Genomic DNA, 20,153 nt, shown 5'->3' with positions numbered 1-20,153 from the left:
TGAAGTAGTGACTTCATGGTTTATTTGATACAGCACATCTATTCCAGTTCTTTGCGTGGTGTGGGAACGGTTGAATAGCGTGTTTTAATAAGAATATCGTGACACGGTTGCGCACGAGTGCTAGTGTGGCAGATACACCCGTGTAACGCTGCATCCAGTGGAAGCGTTTTGTATCCGTAAGCCTAATTAATACTAACGTCTAAACAAAGAGAGCGGTCCCGTGGTACAGTCGTCAACACGCACGACCTAGCAACATGCCCGTTGTGGGTTCGAACCTTCCCTGGAACGTCGCTCCGTAGCAAAGGGGACTGACTTTTACACAACCCGCTTGGGTATATTTATTTGATAAGTCTTGACAGTAGTTTGTAGTGTAGGCCGGCATGAATGGCCGCGTAGGTCGTTACGCGCCTAATAGAAGAAGACAAACGCGATCAATGACGCTGTGTATGGAGCGTGTGGAGTGCGAAAATAAAGGGTAAATGACAGACGTTTTGACAGAATAGAACGGAGCACGGAGCAAATATCCTTACAAAATTTTAAAAGAAATGAAACGGCATGCACCTTGACCTGGCAGTACAGATAACAGGCTGCAAACTTCTCGCATCTTTAAGATGAGTTTTGATTAGTGAGATGAGCTTCAGTGTGTGATGTCGTATCTCGCGTGAGTGTTCCTCAGTATGGCAGGGTTCTCCAGACTTTTCATCTCGCGGGCCGCATTGCTCACAAACAACGCGGTCCGTAGCTAAGAGACCCCTGACCTAGACAAGGAATGAGCGCTCACTCGCTCGGAGTATGTTCAATCCTGGATCATTATTGTGTTGGGCGTCTACCAGCACAGATCATTCCGAGAGCACTCTAGTTTGCTCGGTGATTTTTAAAGGCAGGCTCTTTAAAGACATGTGCAGGGAAATTGATTTAACGCTTTCGATTGCAGCTTCCACACCAATCAAAAACCATAGCAAACATTCTGCAATCAAGCCCCGTGGCACCATCAACCCGAACACTGGCATACTGTGTACGAGCCACAAACTAAAAGTTTCGTTAAACATTGAAACAATGCAATCGGCCCTAGATACACCGCAAAATGTTGCCGCTCATGTAAAGTGTAAAACTAATTGCATGTTTCTTGCAATTATGCAAACATTCATGCTGTCCTAATTTGTGCCTAAAACGTGTTGAATATTTGTGCAAGTAATTGGTTAACATGTCTATACTCAGCTAATGCAAATGTACAAGCTATGCCGTCCGCTTACATTGTGGCGTATATCGCTTAAGCAGGCTGTATAAACAAACTGACCACGCGGTCTGTTTTGCGCATCAGCGATACGTCGCACGGAGTTGTCAAACTGCGTTCAAATCTTAACGACGACCGACTGCAACAATAGACGGACTGCAGCAAATGTCACCTTTGCACCTGCTTTCATCTCGCACGCTTCAAGTTTACAGGCAGCAGGAGCACCGCGTGCAAGGATGCTAGCTGTCGCCCGTTGACCTGTGGCCCTGTAGCTGTTCCACGAGATAAGGCAATGGCAATGTAAACACGTTGAAGCTACAGTTTGTAATCGAAAGTGTGTTACAAAGTAACAAATTGAAAGGTTTTGAATTTTATTGCACAATACACTCATGGTGTTTGTCGTCGGGCAACTGCTTGACAAGGACCTCCGGTGGAAGAAACCGGATTTTATTACGCGCGCTTTGTCATGTAAGCGTGTTAACCACTCGACAGATCGTAAAAGTAGCACGTAAATCGTGTCTTTATGTTTTTTTTAAACCATAGCAGAGGGGAACCGAGGAAGATACGGTCGTGATGGCAAGCTTTGATTACAAGCTTGTTTCATTGCTGATTGTGCTGAGCTGCACATGAAATGGGAGGGCTACATGTAGCCAGTTTAATGTGGCCAGTGGTCAAGCACCAAGCCACACGCGCGCTTAAGCAGAACCGTAAGAGCGTAAAAAAAAAAAAAATTACCCAAATTGACAGCCAATACCCGAACGGAAAAGTTTCACGAATAACACCGAATATCACCAGCCCGAAGTGACCCATCACTAGCGAAACCCCTATCAAAAGATGTTGACCATGTGTGCGTCGTTGCCTATCCACGCATACCCTCCATCAAATCCGTCAAAATGCGATCCTGTCTCTTTCCCGCGCACGGTGCAATATTTTCCTAAAAAGCAAATGTTTTTGAGACGGATGAAAGAGAAAAATAAAAGAAAAAAAAAATCAACAGCAAACATACGCTGCGGTTGAGGTTAGAAGAGTTGACGATCATTTACACGTGTGACATCCTGCTGGGAGCGAAGTTAAACGCGTTAAAGGATTTAAAGCGAATCAGCAAATCGGTGGAAGGATTCATAACGTAAGCACTTTCAAAAGTAACTCTCCATTGCTGGTGTAGTTTTGTTTTGTTGGTTTTTTGTTCGAACCCGTTTGCGTTTGTCCGAAAGATGTGGAGCGACAATCGAGTCCACGCCGGTTATGTTTAGGCAAACGGGATAGATCAGGTTTGTGCGTGTGTGTGTGTGTGTGACTGTGTGCGTCCGATATGCCATCTTCAAAGCACGCGGTCCCGGGACACGAGAAGCTACGTGACAGAGAAAGAGAAAGAAAAGGGAGAAAGTGTTGTTAAATTCAACAAATGAGATATTTAAACAAAGGCGTTCCACACATCATTCAACCAAATGCAAAAGAAAGAAATCTAGGCTTTCGTTTCGTGTTTCAACACACACTCACACACACACACATACGCCTCAAGCTCAAAAAACAGGTCGTTGGGAGTGTGTGTGTGTGAGTGTGTGCGGCAAGGCTAGCGTCCACTGAACCTTTCCTATTTGCAACCCAACCGCAGGTAGAGGAAGCTGCGATCGACAATGGGACCGAAAGAGATGGAGAGCGAGCGGCGGGACGAGCCGCCACCGGCAGCGGCGGCCGAGACGGTCGAGTACCGGCCGGCGACGGCTTCGCTCGTGCTCGAGGATGGCACGATCATGCACGGGCACCCGTTCGGGGCGCCGCTGTCGGTCGACGGCGAGGTCGTGTTTCAGACGGGCATGGTCGGCTACCCGGAATCGATGACCGATCCGTCCTACCACGGCCAGGTGCTGGTGCTGACGTACCCGCTGATCGGGAACTACGGCATCCCGGACGCGGACCTGGACGAGTGCGGGCTGATGCGCCACTTCGAGTCGAACAATCGCATCTGGACGGCGGGCCTGGTGGTGGGCGAGATCTGCGACGAGCCGTCGCACTGGCGCAGCAAGCTCACGCTGTCGGAGTGGATGGCCCGGCACGGTGTGCCCGGCATCAGCGGGATCGATACGCGCGCGCTCACGAAGAAGATACGCGAGAATGGCACGATTTTGGGTGAGTGTGCAGGGTAGGCTCGTTCCCAGGGCATGCTTTTCACTTTCATTCCTTCGCCCCTCCCCCCCCCCCCCGCCTTTTTTTTTAGGTAAGATTGTGCAGTCGCGCGTGACGTCCATTGCGGGCTTCAACTTTAGCAACCAAAACCTGCGCAACCTGGTGGCGGAGGTGTCGCTGGCGCAGCCGCGCACCTACAACCCGACCGGGTCGCCGCGCATCTGCGCGATCGACTGCGGGCTGAAGCTGAACCAGGTGCGCTGCTTCGTGAGCCGGGGCGCCCGGCTGGACGTGGTGCCGTGGAACGCACGGCCCGATCCGGCCGAGTACGACGGGCTGTTCCTGTCGAACGGCCCGGGCGATCCGGCGACGTGCCGGGAGGTGGTGGAGAATCTGCGCGCGCTGCTGCTGCCGACCGACGGGCCCGTCAAGCCCATCTTCGGGATCTGCCTCGGGCACCAGATCCTGTCGACGGCGGCCGGCTGCCGCACGTTCAAGATGCGGTACGGCAACCGGGGCCACAATCTGCCCTGCATGCATCTCGGCACGCGCCGCTGCTACATGACGTCGCAGAACCACGGGTTCGCGGTCGACTCGACCGAGATGCCGGCGGGCTGGGAGGAGCTGTTCACCAACCTGAACGACGGCACGAACGAGGGCATCGTGCACCGGACGCGCCCGTACTTTAGCGTCCAGTTCCACCCGGAGCACACGGCCGGCCCGACCGACCTGGAGGTGCTGTTCGACGTGTTCCTGGAGGTGGTGCGCGAGTACCGCGGGGGCGTGCCGGCCTCGACCGATGCCGCCCCGACCGTGCGGGAGCGCCTGAACGAGCGGTTGCGCTTTGTGCCGCCCGTCCCGATCGAGCTGGAGCGGCCGAAGAAGGTGCTGATCCTCGGCTCGGGCGGGCTGTCGATTGGGCAGGCGGGCGAGTTCGACTACTCCGGCTCGCAGGCGATCAAAGCGCTGAAGGAGGAGCGCATCCAGACGGTGCTCATCAACCCGAACATCGCGACGGTGCAGACGTCCAAGGGGCTGGCGGACCAGGTGTACTTCCTGCCCATCACCAGCCACTACGTCGAGCAGGTGATCAAGGCGGAGCGGCCGGGCGGCGTGCTGCTAACGTTCGGCGGCCAGACCGCCCTCAACTGCGGCGTGGAGATGGAGCGGGCCGGGCTGTTCGCGCGGTACGGCGTGCGCATTATGGGCACGCCGATACGCTCCATCATCGAGACGGAGGATCGGAAGCTGTTCGCGGAGCGGGTAGCGGAGATCGGCGAACGGGTCGCACCGTCCGCGGCCGTGTACTCCATCCAGGAGGCGCTGGAGGCGGCGGAGCGCATCGGCTACCCGGTGATGGCGCGGGCCGCCTTCTCGCTCGGCGGGCTCGGGTCGGGCTTTGCGAGCAGCGCGGACGAGCTGCGGGCGCTCGCGAGCCAGGCGCTCGCCCACTCGAACCAGCTCATCATCGACAAGTCGCTGAAGGGGTGGAAGGAGGTGGAGTACGAGGTGGTGCGGGACGCGTACGACAACTGCATCACCGTGTGCAACATGGAGAACGTGGACCCGCTCGGCATCCACACCGGGGAGAGCATCGTGGTCGCGCCGTCCCAGACGCTGTCGAACCGCGAGTACAACATGCTGCGCTCGACCGCGATCCGCGTCATCCGGCACTTTGGCGTGGTGGGCGAGTGCAACATCCAGTACGCGCTCAACCCGGAGTCGGAGGAGTACTACATCATCGAGGTGAACGCGCGCCTGTCCCGCAGCTCGGCGCTCGCGAGCAAAGCGACCGGGTACCCGCTCGCGTACGTGGCGGCGAAGCTGGCGCTCGCGATCCCGCTGCCGGACATACGCAACTCGGTGACGGGCGTGACGACCGCCTGCTTCGAGCCGAGCCTCGACTACTGCGTGGTGAAGATGCCGCGCTGGGATCTGGCCAAGTTTGCGCGCGTCAGCAAGAACATCGGCAGCTCGATGAAGAGCGTCGGCGAGGTGATGGCGATCGGGCGCACGTTCGAGGAGGCGTTCCAGAAGGCGCTGCGCATGGTGGACAGTGTGAGCGGGTTCGACCCGTACCTGAAGCCGGTGAACGAGCAGGAGCTGGAGCAGCCGACCGACAAGCGCATGTTCGTGCTGGCGGCCGCGCTCAAGGCGGGCTACAGCGTGGAGCAGATCTACGAGCTGACCAAGATCGACCGGTGGTTCCTGCGCAAGATGAAGGGCATCATCGACTTCACGGTCGAGCTGGAGGGGCTGGAGCACGGGTGCGTGCCGGAGGCGGCGATGCTGCGCGAGGCCAAGCGGCTCGGCTTCTCCGACCGCATGATCGCGCAGTGCGTGAAGAGCACCGAGCTGGCGGTGCGCACGCAGCGCAAGGAGCACGGCGTGCTGCCGTACGTGAAGCAGATCGACACGGTGGCGGGCGAGTGGCCGGCCTCGACCAACTACCTCTACCTGACGTACAGCGCGACGGAGAGCGATGTCGAGTTTCCGGGTCAGTACACGATGGTGATCGGGTCGGGCGTGTACCGCATCGGCAGCTCGGTCGAGTTTGACTGGTGTGCGGTCGGCTGTCTGAAGGAGCTGCGCCGCCTCAACCACAAAACCATCATGGTCAACTACAACCCGGAGACGGTCAGCACGGACTACGACATGTGCGACCGGCTGTACTTCGAGGAGATTTCGTTCGAGGTCGTGATGGACATTTACGACGCGGAGCAGCCGACCGGCATCATCCTGTCGATGGGGGGCCAGCTGCCGAACAACATCGCGATGGATCTGCACCGGCAGCAGGCCCGCATACTCGGCACGTCGCCCGAGTCGGTCGACAGTGCGGAGAACCGGTTCAAGTTTTCCCGCAAGCTCGACCGGAAGGGCATCCTGCAGCCGCGCTGGAAGGAGCTGACCAACCTCGAGTCGGCGATCGAGTTCTGCGAGGAGGTGGGCTACCCGTGCCTGGTGCGCCCGTCCTACGTGCTGTCCGGGGCGGCGATGAACGTCGCCTACTCGAACCAGGACCTCAAGACGTACCTGAAGCACGCGTCGGACGTGAGCAAGGAGCACCCGGTGGTGATATCCAAGTTTCTGATCGAGGCGAAGGAGATCGACGTGGACGCGGTGGCGGCGGACGGCGTCATCCTCTGCATGGCCGTGTCCGAGCACGTGGAGAACGCGGGCGTGCACTCGGGCGACGCGACGCTGGTGACGCCGCCGCAGGACCTCAACCGGGAGACGCTGGAGCGCATCAAGGAGATTGCGCGCGACATTGCCGACCTGCTGGACGTGACCGGCCCGTTCAACATGCAGCTGATCGCGAAGAACAACGAGCTGAAGGTGATCGAGTGCAACGTGCGCGTGTCGCGCTCGTTCCCGTTCGTGTCGAAGACGCTCGACTTTGACTTTGTGGCGCTGGCGACGCGCGTGATCGTCGGGCACACGGATATTGAGCCGGTGGAGGTGATGCACGGCCGGGGGCTGGTGGGCGTCAAGGTGCCACAGTTTAGCTTTTCCCGGCTGGCCGGCGCGGACGTGATGCTCGGGGTGGAGATGGCCTCGACCGGGGAGGTGGCGTGCTTTGGCGAGAACCGGTACGAAGCATACCTGAAGGCGATGATGTCAACCGGTTTTCAGATGCCGAAAAAGTCCATCCTGCTCAGCATCGGGAGCTACAAGGTAAAGGGGGGGGGGGGGGGGGGGGGGTGGTCTGACAATTCTTCGTCTTTGGCGACTAATTTTTGCTGTTTTTTTTTCACTCACGCACACACGCAATCACAGCATAAAATGGAGCTGCTGCCCTCGATCCGCATACTGGAGAAGATGGGCTACAAGCTGTACGCGTCGATGGGGACGGGCGACTTTTACACCGAGCACGGGGTTGAGGTGAGTAGGCAGCGGCCCAAGAAAAAAAAAACAAACACCGACACACACTTTACACGTGGCACTTGCATGGCACAGCTCGAAACACTACTAATGACAATAACAACAGCAATGACAGTTCATTGCGTGTCCCGGAGCGGAGCAATGTAGGTGCGGCCGGCCCGGCTGTTGCAAACCAAGTGCGGGTCGAGCTTATTCGGCGGGGTAGAAACACGTTCGTCGTATGTGTAAACGCAATCCGCGCTGCACTGGTGTCTGTGTCGATACGTTTCGCGTGCCATTGTGCGTACCTGCACATGTGCTGCACCGGAGCTGCAATGTGCTGACGCGTGGCCGGCCGGCGTTGGTGTTGGTGACGTCCAGGCGGAACTGCTGTTTCGTTCGAATGCCCCCGACAGCGCGGTAAAAGACGCTTTTCGAAAAAGTAAACCGAATATAACCGGAATCGATTTTTGACCTTTTGATTGCTGAGCTTCACGGTTGTCGTGTACAGCATCATCAAGCTTTGATTGGCGAACACGTTTGCTGTTTCGAGCATGAAACGAACTATGCAGGATTTTTTTTTGAATCCTACGCATTTATTTTCGCTTTTATCACAAGGCTATTTTGGTTTTCACCAAACACATTTCAATCACACAAAAAAAGTGTTGAAAATCATTGCGTCAAAATTGAGCAATGGTCGTACCTATCGCAATGGTTGTCCGAGCACTTTCACACCGGACGAATGGGACAATTGGCACGTTCGACAGACTTAGCTCATTTCCAAATTTATGAATGAAACTCAGGTAGTTCGTGGTGTGAACGCCACACGAACCTGTTGGGTCAGGTAAATGTTTGCAACACTACTAAACAATGGTATTTAGTACATATTAACATGTTTGTTAGGTCACAAGTCATTTGAACTGTCAAGTTCGCGAGTGCGTCGAGTGCGTTCGTTATACTGAGCTACAGCCGGACTGAGCTACTTTCGTTGAACGCTGCTCTTCTGTAGTACCAGTCAGTCAATTACGGACTCCTGAAATCATGAAGAGATTTTCAACTTTCCAGGTTTCGCTACTAATTGTCATACCATCGTCATCGTCATAAAAGGTTGTCGACTTTCTCCTACCTTCTCTCTATGCATGTATGCATTAAAAAAAGATAAGAATTTAAAAGAAGGTAGGTAAAGACGGAAACATGATGGAAGGAATATTTCAAATATGGAGATTTATGAATACAGTGATGATGTGAACCTGTGCAGGCTTTATTAAACGTCTATATTTTATTAGAAATTGCTTTAAAACTTTTGATGCTCCATCACAGCCTTTTGTTTCTGTCATCAATTAAAAACATGTTTTTTATTTTTCGTGCAGTTTCGGTATGCTCGGGTATGGCGGAAGACTTGCGATAGGAAAGATGGGCACTATGAAGGGTAAGATGATCACTTACAGAAAACGTTAGCAATTGAACAGGCTTGCAGTATTTTAATTGCTTACCCGCTACCCTATTGTTACCCATTGCTTTCCGTTTCCTTGGAACAGAGCGCCACTACGAATGAATTCGTAGAAACATGTTCTTAGGCATTGCTGTAACCTCTACCACCAGCAGCTATGGCTTAGCTCCGAGTTTAAGAAAGGATAATTTAGGTTTTCATTAGAGGAAATTGCTCAAGCACGCTACTACAGCAAGTTCGGTGCTGTTGTTAATAGGCCCTTCAGGTCATTTTTCAACTATGCCCAAATCAAAATCCAACTTTCAATCATCGATCTTTGAAAAGCTGTAGAATCTCTTATCTATTCCTTGATGGATGTCGCATCAGTTTCACTGTTCTTCAATTCAACAAAGAAATGGTCAAAGTATGGTGGTCGTTTTCACCGTTATTCTGTAATTCGTAGATTTCAATCGTTTCTCCAGTGGCTGGTTTGTTCATAACTTCCAGCTGGACGTAATTGGAATCAATATGACGACGTCTGCTAATCAGCAATTGAAAGCAGCAGCAAAGTTGTAGAGCTTAAGATCTCAACAGCCCAATTAGATCCACAAGCACGGTTGAAAATTTGTTGTGTTCCCAAATTTGGCCAAATTGCACAGAAATTATAGCAAAAATGGTGCTCAAATGTGTTGCATCAATATCAGGTTGGATGCTACATTGTTCAACTGGTTAATAATATCTTTTATCCAGTATTTATGTGAGGTGTCCATCGTCCATCCACAGTGTTCGTCGTTACCTATCTTTCCCGAACACTATAACTACTGGACCTAGTAATTTTGACCGGTATCGCTTAAATTCAACTAGCTAACAGTAACAATATCAACTGAAATAATGTTTCAACATGGCACGATTGTACATTGCTGACAGTCACATTGCTTCATTGTATATTCTAAATATACTCAAGAATATAGTTATTTACAGTGTTAATAGTGGTATGAGTTTCCTTATGAAATCCTAAAGATATTGGGAATCATTTAGACACCTTTAACAAAATAATGAATTTTTGGCTGCTATTTAACGAACATGATTTAATCTTCAAACGCTTTGTAAAAGACAAAAAAAACTTAGTTAAATCCAAACAATTGCGTGGAATGCATTTTAGAGCAATACCACCGCTATTGGTTCAACCATCACTGTAGGTGCTGTTACGTTTACGCTTCTTACGTGTTCTTACCCACTTCTTCATTCCAACAGCTGTCTTTGCAAGGGCATTGGAGCATCATTGAAATTTGATCGTATTGCAAAAAACAACAAAAAACTTGTTATGTGTGGGTATACCGTATTTTATCACCGGTACAGGAAGGCTATCACGCAACACATATTCTTGATATACTATATATAGCGCCATTGGTAGGTGCAGAGCACGGACTTGATATTTGTTTTTGTTTACGTTACCAAAATGCTGTCAAAATTAGTAAGCATGTTATTGGCTGACGTTATTCGTACATTTTGACATCCATAAATTACGCCACAAAACAGCGTGGATGAAAAAAAGCTACAGTTGTGGTAGTGGGGTGTAATAAGTTGTGTGAATATTTTTTCTTTCGTTGAATCGCCCTGGCACAAAGTTCGTCCAGCGGGCAGTGATCTTGGCCACCGGCTGAGCTTGCAGCAAGTCCCAGAGCTCGACCGATCGCAGCTAGCATTTTTTTTAAATATATAAATTTGTTGAACGTAACCACAGCCCGAGTACTGTTGTCTTTATTCCTCACTGTACCAAAGATTGTATCACGATTTCACAGTTACTTAGAAAGCAAGTAAGCCAAACGCCCAGTTCCTTGTAGCTGGTTACTCGTGCTTTAGCTAGAAACTTTCAAAACGCTCACGCTTCTCGAATTCTTCTGCGACACGATCGGGTTCGTCGCCAGCATCAGGTTACACTAACTAGTTCCTCGCGGGACAAACAACCCGTTACTTTTGTGGTAAGATTTTTGTTTGTTTATTAGTACAAGCAGCTACTTTTAGTACAATAACACTTCGGCCCGACAGCGGCCGAACCCGCGCGGCAGCTGTCCCGCTTTGTCACCATGGTAACCCGGTACCATTTATCACAGAAAAAGGGTTTTCCTACCGCTTCGTGGAGTGTTCCTGACGCCTTTGTTTTCATCCTCGCTCACTCGCACTTACTCTCTCTCTCTCTCTCTCTCTTCCACCTACTGCACATTCACGCCGATAGCTATCGGTAACCCTGTCTCGGTGTGACCGTAACGTTCCCGAGCAGCCGCGAGATGTCGTCGATCTCGTCGGACGAGCGGGGCGGTCCGCCGGCCGACCGCCTCGGTCCCGCCCCCGGTGACTTTGGTGCGTGTATCTGTACGCTGACCTGCTGCTGGTGCTGGTGCTGCTGCTTCTGGGACGGCCGGCGGCCGCGCAGCCCGCCCGCAGGCTGCGCCGACAGCCGGCGGGACGGGCGCCGCTGCTCCACATCTTCCCATTCATCCTCCTCCTCCTCCTCCTCGTCCTCGTCTTCATCGTCGGGCGAGAAGAAGCGCTGCGGCTGCTGCTGACGCTTCGCACCAGCGGACGTAGTTTGCGGCCGGACGTTCGTGTAGGTGGTCCGTTTGCTGTTCTGCCGGGCGACCGACACCTTCCGGCGCTGCTGCTGCTGCTGCTGCTGCCGCTCGGTCGTGCTGGTGCGCTTCGGCAGGGCGGGCCGGTCCGCCCCCTTCGCGCTGGCCCGGGCCAGCTCCTGCCGCAGGCCGTAGATTTGCGTGAGGAACTGGCGCGCCTCCTCAATGCCCTCGTCGTCCGCCAGCAGGTTGCACAGCCGCTCGGCCTGCCGCAGGTAGATGAGCGCCTGGTTGAGCGCCCGAAATCCGCCCGACACCCGCGCCATCTCGATGAAGTGCTCCACGAACAGTCCGTAGATGAGCTGACGCCGCAGATTCTCCATGTGCTTGAGCGGAAGGAACTGAAAGTTGAACACAAACTACTCAACATCAACGAGCCTTCTCCAAAACAGACACACGCAACAAACGACAGCGTGGTTTACTTTCCCGTACACCGTACACCGGCACCTACCGTCAGATCGATCGACTCCACCGACTGGCGCCGCTCGGGCTGGACCGCCCGCTCCTTCTTCAGTTGCTCCGCGACGAGAAAGCGCACGATGCGGGTGCGCTTGCGGCGCGACTCCACCTCCTGCTGGTGGTAGTACGCCATCGAGCCGACCGCGATCTCCCGCTCGTTCGCCTCGTTCTCGTCCGAGTCCTCCGCCGCCAGGTTTTCGTCCTCGTCGCGCAGCATCGGGTTCACGATCTTGAGCGGGTTGTCGATCACCAGGAACGAGTACAGCCGCTTGATGCGCACCTTCGGGTAGAAGGCGAGCCGGGCGCTCGGCAGCTTCAGGTTGCGCAGCGCTATCAGCAGATGCATCACCGGGTTCTCCGTGATGCGGAAGATGCGCTTGTGCAGCTCGACCAGCACCCGCTCCGGCACGTTCTCGAACAGGTTGCGGGCAGGGAGAAAGTAGTCGGGCAGCGTGTGCGTCTTGATCCGGTCGAGCAGTGCGTTGAGGAAGCGCAGCAGCGCCTCCCCGAGGTAGTCTTCCGGCCAGGCCGCGTAGTTCGTTTCGCACTGCCAGAACAGGTGCGCCCGCAGATGCTCCAGCCCGAACATGCTCAGGCCGGGCGTTAGCGTCGGCTCCACGAACGTCTTCAGCAGCAGCACCGTGATCATGTAGATCTTGATCTGCGTCCCCGTGAGGCAGCTCTCCAGGTACCGCTCCGCCTCGGGGAACACGATCTTCCACTCGAGCTGCCGGTGCCGGTTCTGCCCCTGCTTCGGCGCGTACCCGCTCGGGATGACGTGGCAGCCGAACGACTTCACCTTCTGGATCATCGGCTGCGTCGGCCACTGGAACTTCTGCCGCGTCAGCGGGTTAATCTTCACGTCCCGCTTCCGGTGCACCCACTCGATCGCTTCCCGCGGCCACGGCGACAGGATGGCCGGCACGATCTCCCACTGGCCGCTGTACACGACCGCCCCCTTCCAGGTGGCGCTGCGCAGATCCTCCGCCGGGATGTCGAGCTCGGCCGCGAGCGTGTCCTGGAACAGGTTGACGAAGTACGCCAGGAAGCCCTTCGAGTTGAGATACTGTCTCCGCTCGGTCGTGTACTCCGCGTTGCTGTGGTGCTGCTGCTGTCGCAGCTTCCCACTGCCACTGGGGCCACCGCCGCCCTGCCCCCGGTACATGCTCAGCTTGTGGTCGGTGCCCTCCGACTCGTCGTCGCTGTAGTAGCCCTCGTGCACCTCGATCGGGCAGCAGATCGTGGTGATGCAGTAGTCCGGCAGGACGGTCGTGCTGACGGGCGCCTCGTCTCCCCCGGCCGACCGCATCACGCTCAGCGGCTGGTGCGTGTTGATTGCGGTAATGTACGCGTAGTCGTACTCGCTGCTCGGCGGTGACGTGGAGCTGGTCGAGGTCGACGGTACGCCGGCGTTCGCGAGCAGCAGCTGCGATTGGGGCCGCTTCCCGTACACCCCGTTGCTCGCCTTCACCATGATGCTGTCCCGGTACTTGAGCTTGGCGAACCGGTTCGCCCCCCGCCCGGCCCCTGTTTCGTCATCCTCCTCTGCGTCAGCTTCCTCCTCCTCGTCGTCGTCCTCATCCTCGAGAGTATCACTTTCGCTGAGACTGTTCACCTTCGCCATCCCGTTCGGCAGCTTCGGGCCGAGCCCGCTCGGCCCCGGCTCGGCACCGAACGCCAGGATGCGGTCCAGGGCGGGTGCCGGATTGTTCGGCTTGATGTACTCGACGCTCTTCAGCTTGATGTAGCCGTGGTGGCAGTGGGTGCGCCGCTTCCGCACCGCACCGGCATCGACACCGGCCTGCTTCAGCTTGTCCTCCAGCGCGTCCTCGATCTCGAGCTTGTAGATCGGTGCGTCCGTCAGGATGCTGTAGACCGAGCTGTCGCCCGGGTTCGTGATCTCGATGTTGTCGTGCACGACGTAGCAGGTCTGCGTGTGGAGCGGCAGCAGGCGGTTCTTATTCGGTCCGTGTCTGGGCGGGGCACAACAAAGAAGGAATTAACCCGAGGTCACGCAGGGAACGGTGGTATCATCCAAAACGGGCGACTACTTACTTGGCGTAGAACTTTACCCGCTTGTCGACGGCCTCCAGCAGACGGTCGGGCAGGATGACCGTTTTGCAGTGGCGCGAGGTTTTCCCGTTCCGTCGGTTCTCCTCGTTGCGATTCCGCTCGACCGCTTCCCACATTTCCCTGGAGGAGAACAGAAGAGTGTGAGGGAAAGGTTTGTGAGTTCCAGCGAAACTTGTGTGACTGGCTAGAGTTAGTTGTCAGACTGTTCCGGGATATCTGTACCCTGCCGATCCATCCGATCATGACGTAAAGAAATACTTTTCCAATGCGCTGGACGGTGATGGCACGACAGTGTACACTCGATGTGATGCACTCGGGCAGATAAGAGAACGGAGACACGACACAGCCGTCGAGTCACTAAGTAGCGACAAAGTCTCAGCCCGAATGGCTCAGTCCGAGAGGATATGAAGGTTTTGCTTTTTTTCGGGGGTCGGGCGGCTTCTCAATCTCGCAACGCGCCAGAACGCAATTGGATGTCTGAGTCGAAGCGTCATTGCCGAGATAACCGAGCGAGAGTGTTCGCTGGCGCCTCTGCCTTTGCGCTGGGTTTTACATTCGTCACCTTATCTCACACCCTGGAGACTCTCACATTCCACAATGGTGCACGATGTACCAATTTGGAGCGTAGGTGTGCTTCCCACCGTGCCGTTTCAGCTCGGTGGATTGGAGAGAGGGAGAGAGTTCCCACTACACCTTCCCAAAAACCTTTTCGAGTTTATACCACCTTTAGGTCCAGATATGTTTAGCACCTGTGTGAATGAAACTGAATCATCTGAATGAAAACTGCCGCAAGTACCGACAACAAGCAGCCGCGTGTACCGGGCTGAAATTGATTAGGTTAGCACCCATGGCCCAGAACCCATAGAACGGGAACACTGTAAGAAGTGTACCCTGCAGCTCAACCAATCTGAACCACCGAGCCCCAAACAGACACGGTGGTACTGACATTGAGCTTCCTCGCGACAGCAAAACATCTGATCGGTGATTGATGATAAACCTTCCCAACCGTTCGGCAGCAATGCTCACCGTGTGCATGTGTGTGTGTGTGTGTATGTACGTCGTGTCCCAAACAGCAGGCAGGCGGCCGATCTGTAGAAATCGGCAAATGCTACAACCCGGCTCACGACATTGTAGCCGGCTCACTCGTTTCATGAGGCGGCTCCCCTGTCGGAGCTCGGGGCTACAGATTGTTAAACAATCGAAGCTGTCAGGCTGGTACACGAGGGGCGGAATGATTTATGACGCGTCGCCAGTCCCGTCCGATTCATCGCGTGAGTCAGATCCTGTGCCCCCCCTTGGGATCGGTACTGAAGTTTCATTCATACAAGCACGCGACCTGCGAAGTCTGCGAGCGCCCCCCCCCCCCCCACAAGACATGACCTGGTCAACCTCAATCCCTTTTGCTGCTTGTGGAAAGCGGAAGTATGTGAGCTGTGTAGTCTCCTCCTCTTTTGCCCACTTTCGGACGCATGGTCGGCCTTATCAGGTCAAACATGTCGGCACGGTTTCGGTACTCTCGCACACTCGAAGCGATAATGTTCAATTTGTAACCGGGGCAATTGAACCGAAGTGCTCGCGTACTATCTGTCCTAGCGAGGCAAAGGGATTACCCTGGGTAGATTACCCGCCCCGGGGCAGATGCGGCAACATAGAAAGGAAAAGCAAACACGCGTCAGTTTGACACGGTCATCGTGTCTTGCTCTGAAGTGTTCTGTTTGCAGCGCAGTACACACTATTCCTTCGTAATTGGTTTCACGGGGTGACTATTGAGTGGATTTCTTGGTGCTCGAGGTATTTTTTCTTCTGTGTTTATCTGAGGGTTGGAAGCAACAAATGCTCCAAGGAAATGCTCTATTTCTTCGAGTTTACGCACTGTCACACACAGCAGGTAGTGCATCAGGACGTCTGATGTGGCCTTTTTGATCTACTTGGGGTTCAGATTTTGAAATAAAGAGTTCAAAAATCCTAACACCCTAAAGGTAGAGAATACTTTACGCTCAAAGACGATGAAATATTACACATAATAGGAAGAGTATCGGAAGTCCAAATGGAACATCTAGGAACTACGCTTTTTAAATCAAAAGTTCAGAATTCCGAATGCCCAAGGGAAGGATTTACTAAATTACTTAGAGCCATAGCCTTATCACACACAGCAGGAATTGCATCAGACGTTCAAGTGGATTTTTGGGTCTGCTTTGAGATCTGATCTTGACATTGAAAGTTCGCCATTTTTAATTCCTGATAACTCTCAACGAAGGTGAAGTGCTATGCTGCCTAGAGCCTGTGCAATATCTCACACTGAAGAACGAAAATTGAGCGTCAAAGTGGAGTCCAGACATCCATCCTTATGATGAATGAGGATGATTTAGCAAATGAATTAGGATAGAGTAGCAAATGCTCTATCGTCTACAGCCTGTGCGGCATCGCACATAGTAGGAAGAACAGTGGACGCCCGAGAAGTTTTCTTAGACTACACGAAGGTCAAATTTTAACAATTGTAGTTCCAACTTCCCAATATCTGATATCACCCACGGGAAAGGAAAGCTGTATCGTCTAAAGCCTATGGCGATATCACGCAAACCAGGACGTAATTTGGACACCCAAAAGATTCTCTATGAGCTTGTTGTAGCTCAATGTTTTCAAAAAGAAAAGAGCGATATCTTGCACGGAAGGGCCCTGCTCTTGTCGCCCACAGCGATATCACCCACAGCAGGACGTACCGCGAACGCACTCCCCGCTGTATTTGCACACCGTTATCAATTAGAATAAGTGACCGGCACGGTTGGTGACATCACACCGGTCATCACACAGCAATCATCTCGTCCACGCAACGACCCCGCCATCGACGGTTGCTTCGGCAGCAGCGGTTGCTTATCACCATCGCTACCACACCACGTCGGAGGGGGGTGCGCGAGACCACCGAGCGAGCTGCGTGATCTGACCGATGTTTCCGCCTCCAACTTCAGCTGCTAATTGGAGTGGCTGCTGGCTGAAACCCTCACCACAGGCCCTCGCTGCTGCTTCGCAGCTGCTTCGCTGCCGACGGTGCCACCGGGCCGGTCATCCTGGGCTTTTCGGGCGGGTTGGAATGTTTGCGCTGCTGGTACTGCTGCTGCGCATTCTTGACGCGTATGCAATGCCATTTCCATAAGATAAGCGTTCGGCACCTGTACGGGAGGGGGGAGATGACCACGATGCACACACACACACACAGACACACGCATACCGAGGGGTACGATGACCACGAAGGCAAATGTTGGAGAAAAAAGAGGAACGACCCATCACGACGTGTCCGAAGTACGAACACTTCAGGCGAAGCCGGATATTGGCGAGATTCTGCAAGATGTGTTGAGCAGACAGATGTCTAGTGGTTGAAAGGTGTTGGAGTTGGTGTTGGTAGGTTGGTTGGAGTTGGTTGCTAGAACTACTTCGGAGCTACAATTCTGTGCCAAGGGATTGCTAAACCCAGTGAGAAAGGAGTTCTTCTTCCCCCCCCCCCCCCCAAAAAAAAGAGCCCCGCTTACCTTTCAAAGTTCCCGTAGAACTGGACGCCGAGCACCAGCTGGTTGAGCACGAAGATGTCACTGTTGAACGCGAGCTGGTGCTGCATCCGCCGCTTCGCCTCCGAGTCGTAGTCGCTCTCCTCCAGCTTGGCCTTGGACTTGCGCACGATCGGCGGCGGCTCGGTGTCGCGCAGCTCGTCCAGCTTCGACCTGCGCTGCTTCGATTTGGTCGCGCTCGCCTTCCGTTCCAGCTGCTTCTGCTTCTTCTTCTTCTTCTGCTGCCGCTTTGCCTCCTTTTCGGCGCGCTGGCGTGCCTTGGCCGCCCGCCGCTCCTGCTCCCGCCGCTCCTGCTCCCGCCGCTCCTGGGACAGCTCGCGGGCGGTCTGGTCGCGGCGCTGCTTGCGGGCCATTTCCGCCTCCCACGGGTTGTTGCCACCCGGCGCCTGCTCCTTCGACTGGGACCGGCCCATTTGCGATCGAGGGACACTCCCCTCCCTCCTGTCCCCTTTCCGCGACTTTCTTTTTGGGTGGATGGAGTCGTTGGCGTTAAAGTTGTTTGCTGGTGAAGAGGGTGTTCAGGGTGCTACCACATGACGACACTGCTGGGATGCACTGCTTACCCCCACCCCCTCCCCCCACACTCACACACACACACACACACAGTCTGCCAAACCTGTTTGACGCACACCCACACACACATACACGCACAGTGGCACACGGCGCAGTCGGGAAAAGAGGAGCACGACAGCGCACACGCGAGCGAGTCCAAGGTAACACTGCCAAGGGCTGCCGGCACCTGAGTACGTGGTGACCGTACCGTCGCACTGCTCGGGATCGGATGCGTGCCGCTGCTGCCTGGTCGGAGCCGACGACCAGCACATTGCGCAGGTTTCGGCCCAGGTAGACGCGCAACGGCACGGCGCTGTTATCAGCGAAAACCCGTACCACCTACTCCTAGCAGCCGAGTGCTTTCTATCTCGCCCTCTCCCTCTTGCGCAGAGGGCGGAGACGGCAGCTGTCTCTTTCCTTTTCTCTCTGGTGCGCTGAGTCTGCAGAAGAGCAACCTGACGGGGAGAGAAATTTGTTTTTGTCCCGCTGTTATCGACACTCGTTTCGATATGCACGCCACTCCGGACTCCAAACCCCACTCCCCGCGCTGCGCCTTCTTCCTACGCTGCCTGCCAGAGGAGTACTTTTATTTTCAATCGCTCGGCTCGGTCATCCTTCTCGGTCTTTCCTGGCTGACTCTTTGTCTCTCACGCACTGTTCCATTGTTTTTTTTTGTTTCGTTGGTTTGTTTGCTACGGACGACGGATCTGACGCAAAGAGTTCCACCTCACTCTTTCGGGAGGAACCTGAGCACTCGACGGCAAGACCCGGCACAACCTCGGCAGCGTACGATATGCATATGACTCGCTCGAGCAGGCGCGTCCTCCCGGGGCGGTTGTTTCGCGGTCTCGCGAATTTTAATTACGATGATTGAGACATCGCGCACCCGGGTTGTTCGGTCGAGCACTCGTCGAGGCTCCCTACATTGTCACCCGGGAGGCGATCGGTCGATAAGGGGGCGCAGCGTAGCGGCCGGCCCGGTCGACCAGTTCCGCATGCGGCACTTAAGAAAATTGATTCACGGGATTAGGGTACGACACTGGATGCGAGCCGTCGGTTGGCCCCGTGGCTTTACTACCGGGAAAAACCAATCAAGCACAGGTACATGTGTTACGGGACATGGGATGTGTCCATAAATGCCTTGGACATGTGGACATAAATGAGTTAATAAAAAAAAAAAAACGAACAGCCATCCTGTCAAGCTGGAGTGGCCCTTCATTCCGTGGACTCGTGGGAGCACCCGGGACACTTTTGCTGTACATGTCGCTCGTACAGAACAGTGCCGCCCGTTCGGCTTGTTTAGAGGCGGAATTGGACGATGCTTTTGGGACGCTTTCAAGTGGAGGTGTAATTAGTGGAGAAAGCATGCGCACATGGGGCTATTGAGAGCTTACGGGCGGAATGTATTTATTTGTTTATTTGTTCAATATTTCCATCGCATGTCTCAAGCGTTTCAGGAAAGCAAAAAATCGACTCAGGAAGAAGTAAAGGGTAGATTTGATGGATTTGTGAAGATGATATTCTCTTACATTATGAGTAAACATCAACTGCAAATAATTAAACGACTACTCCTACAGCGGTTTCTCCAACTTCAACTTCAGATGTTTTGTTTAGAATACATTTCCTGGGAGTTGAAGAATTACAAAAAAGGTAATCAGTGCATCAAAAAAGCATCTTGAGCAGGTGTTTTTGTGAGTAAATTAGGGCAAATAAACCTTTTATTTTGATTGAAAGCAACATTTTGATATTCTTCTTTGGCTCCTAGGGAAACTTGGGGTCGTCAGAACGATCGACGAAGTAAAGGAACGGTTGAATGCTTTGTTTATAGAGTCTCGCAACTGCATTTGTCTCTCGGAAGTAAAGGAACGTTATTGATTATCTTCTATACGGCATTGCATTGACTGCATGCGCAACGATGGCTCGAGCTACTTTGAAAATTACGCTTTTTGTCAAAACAAAGATGTTAAGGCATTCCAATTCCGCAATTCTGTTAATTTTCTGGTGAAAGCTGAGAGTAGTTGGGTCATCAATCTTTCACGGTATTCGTTTTGTTTAAGAATAATTGTTTGCTCTACTCATAAGAAATTTACTAAATTAATTGTAATAATATTTTTGAGCAAAAAACTCTACATAAATATGAAACTTTGAACGAGACCACCCTTTATGTACACTGCATGCCATAAAGGTAGTAGCACCTGTTAGTGGTAAAAATCTACTTATAGTATCTC

General features: G+C 53.6%; 2 protein-coding genes across 7 annotated transcripts in view; one reads left to right on the top strand and one right to left on the bottom strand.

Moving 5' to 3' along the window:
• Nucleotides 1–44: 44 nt before the first annotated feature.
• Nucleotides 45–20,153, top strand: part of LOC121592555 (CAD protein) — a 25,909-nt gene continuing 5,800 nt past the window's right edge. Inside the window, exons 1-4 of one of the 4 annotated variants that reach the window (XM_041914141.1) lie at nt 45–176; nt 2,850–3,364; nt 3,453–7,036; nt 7,139–7,243. In XM_041914141.1, the coding sequence (XP_041770075.1) occupies nt 2,872–3,364; nt 3,453–7,036; nt 7,139–7,243 (4,182 nt within the window). In that variant the 5' untranslated portion in view covers nt 45–176; nt 2,850–2,871. Of the gene's footprint in view, nt 177–801; nt 881–2,161; nt 2,361–2,480; nt 3,365–3,452; nt 7,037–7,138; nt 7,244–20,153 lie in introns of those variants that run through there. The other 3 variants (XM_041914149.1, XM_041914133.1, XM_041914158.1) reach the window with 3 other exon arrangements.
• Nucleotides 10,779–18,241, bottom strand: LOC121592601. Of its 3 annotated transcripts, none has more exons than XM_041914223.1 (4): nt 17,338–18,241; nt 13,796–13,933; nt 11,733–13,713; nt 10,779–11,640 (listed from the first exon to the last, which is right to left on the bottom strand). In XM_041914223.1, the coding sequence occupies exons 1-4, from the start codon at nt 17,784–17,786 to the stop codon at nt 10,888–10,890; spliced, it is 3,321 nt and encodes a 1,106-aa protein (XP_041770157.1). In that variant the 5' UTR covers nt 17,787–18,241; the 3' UTR covers nt 10,779–10,887. The 3 variants fall into 3 exon arrangements, with proteins under 3 accessions (XP_041770157.1, XP_041770165.1, XP_041770173.1); XM_041914231.1 differs by having other exon boundaries at nt 10,779–11,622; XM_041914239.1 differs by lacking the exon at nt 17,338–18,241 and adding an exon at nt 14,036–14,161.

The sequence above is a fragment of the Anopheles merus genome, chromosome X (genome assembly GCF_017562075.2).
Source record: "Anopheles merus strain MAF chromosome X, AmerM5.1, whole genome shotgun sequence".
In the NCBI taxonomy this organism is placed as follows: Eukaryota; Metazoa; Arthropoda; class Insecta; order Diptera; family Culicidae; genus Anopheles; species Anopheles merus.
The sequence above is the reverse complement of the archived record's forward strand: the minus strand, read 5'-3'. Positions and strand labels throughout refer to the sequence as shown.

Coding starts and splice junctions, on each gene's coding strand:
- LOC121592601 (XM_041914223.1), bottom strand. CDS start 17,786: ATGGGCCGGTCCCAGTCGAAGGAGCAGGCGCCGGGTGGCAACAACCCG. Junction 13,934..17,337: donor TTCTACGGGAACTTTGAAAG/GTAAGCGGGGCT, acceptor GTTCTCCTCCAG/GGAAATGTGGGAAGCGGTCG. Junction 13,714..13,795: donor CGGGTAAAGTTCTACGCCAA/GTAAGTAGTCGC, acceptor TGCCCCGCCCAG/ACACGGACCGAATAAGAACC.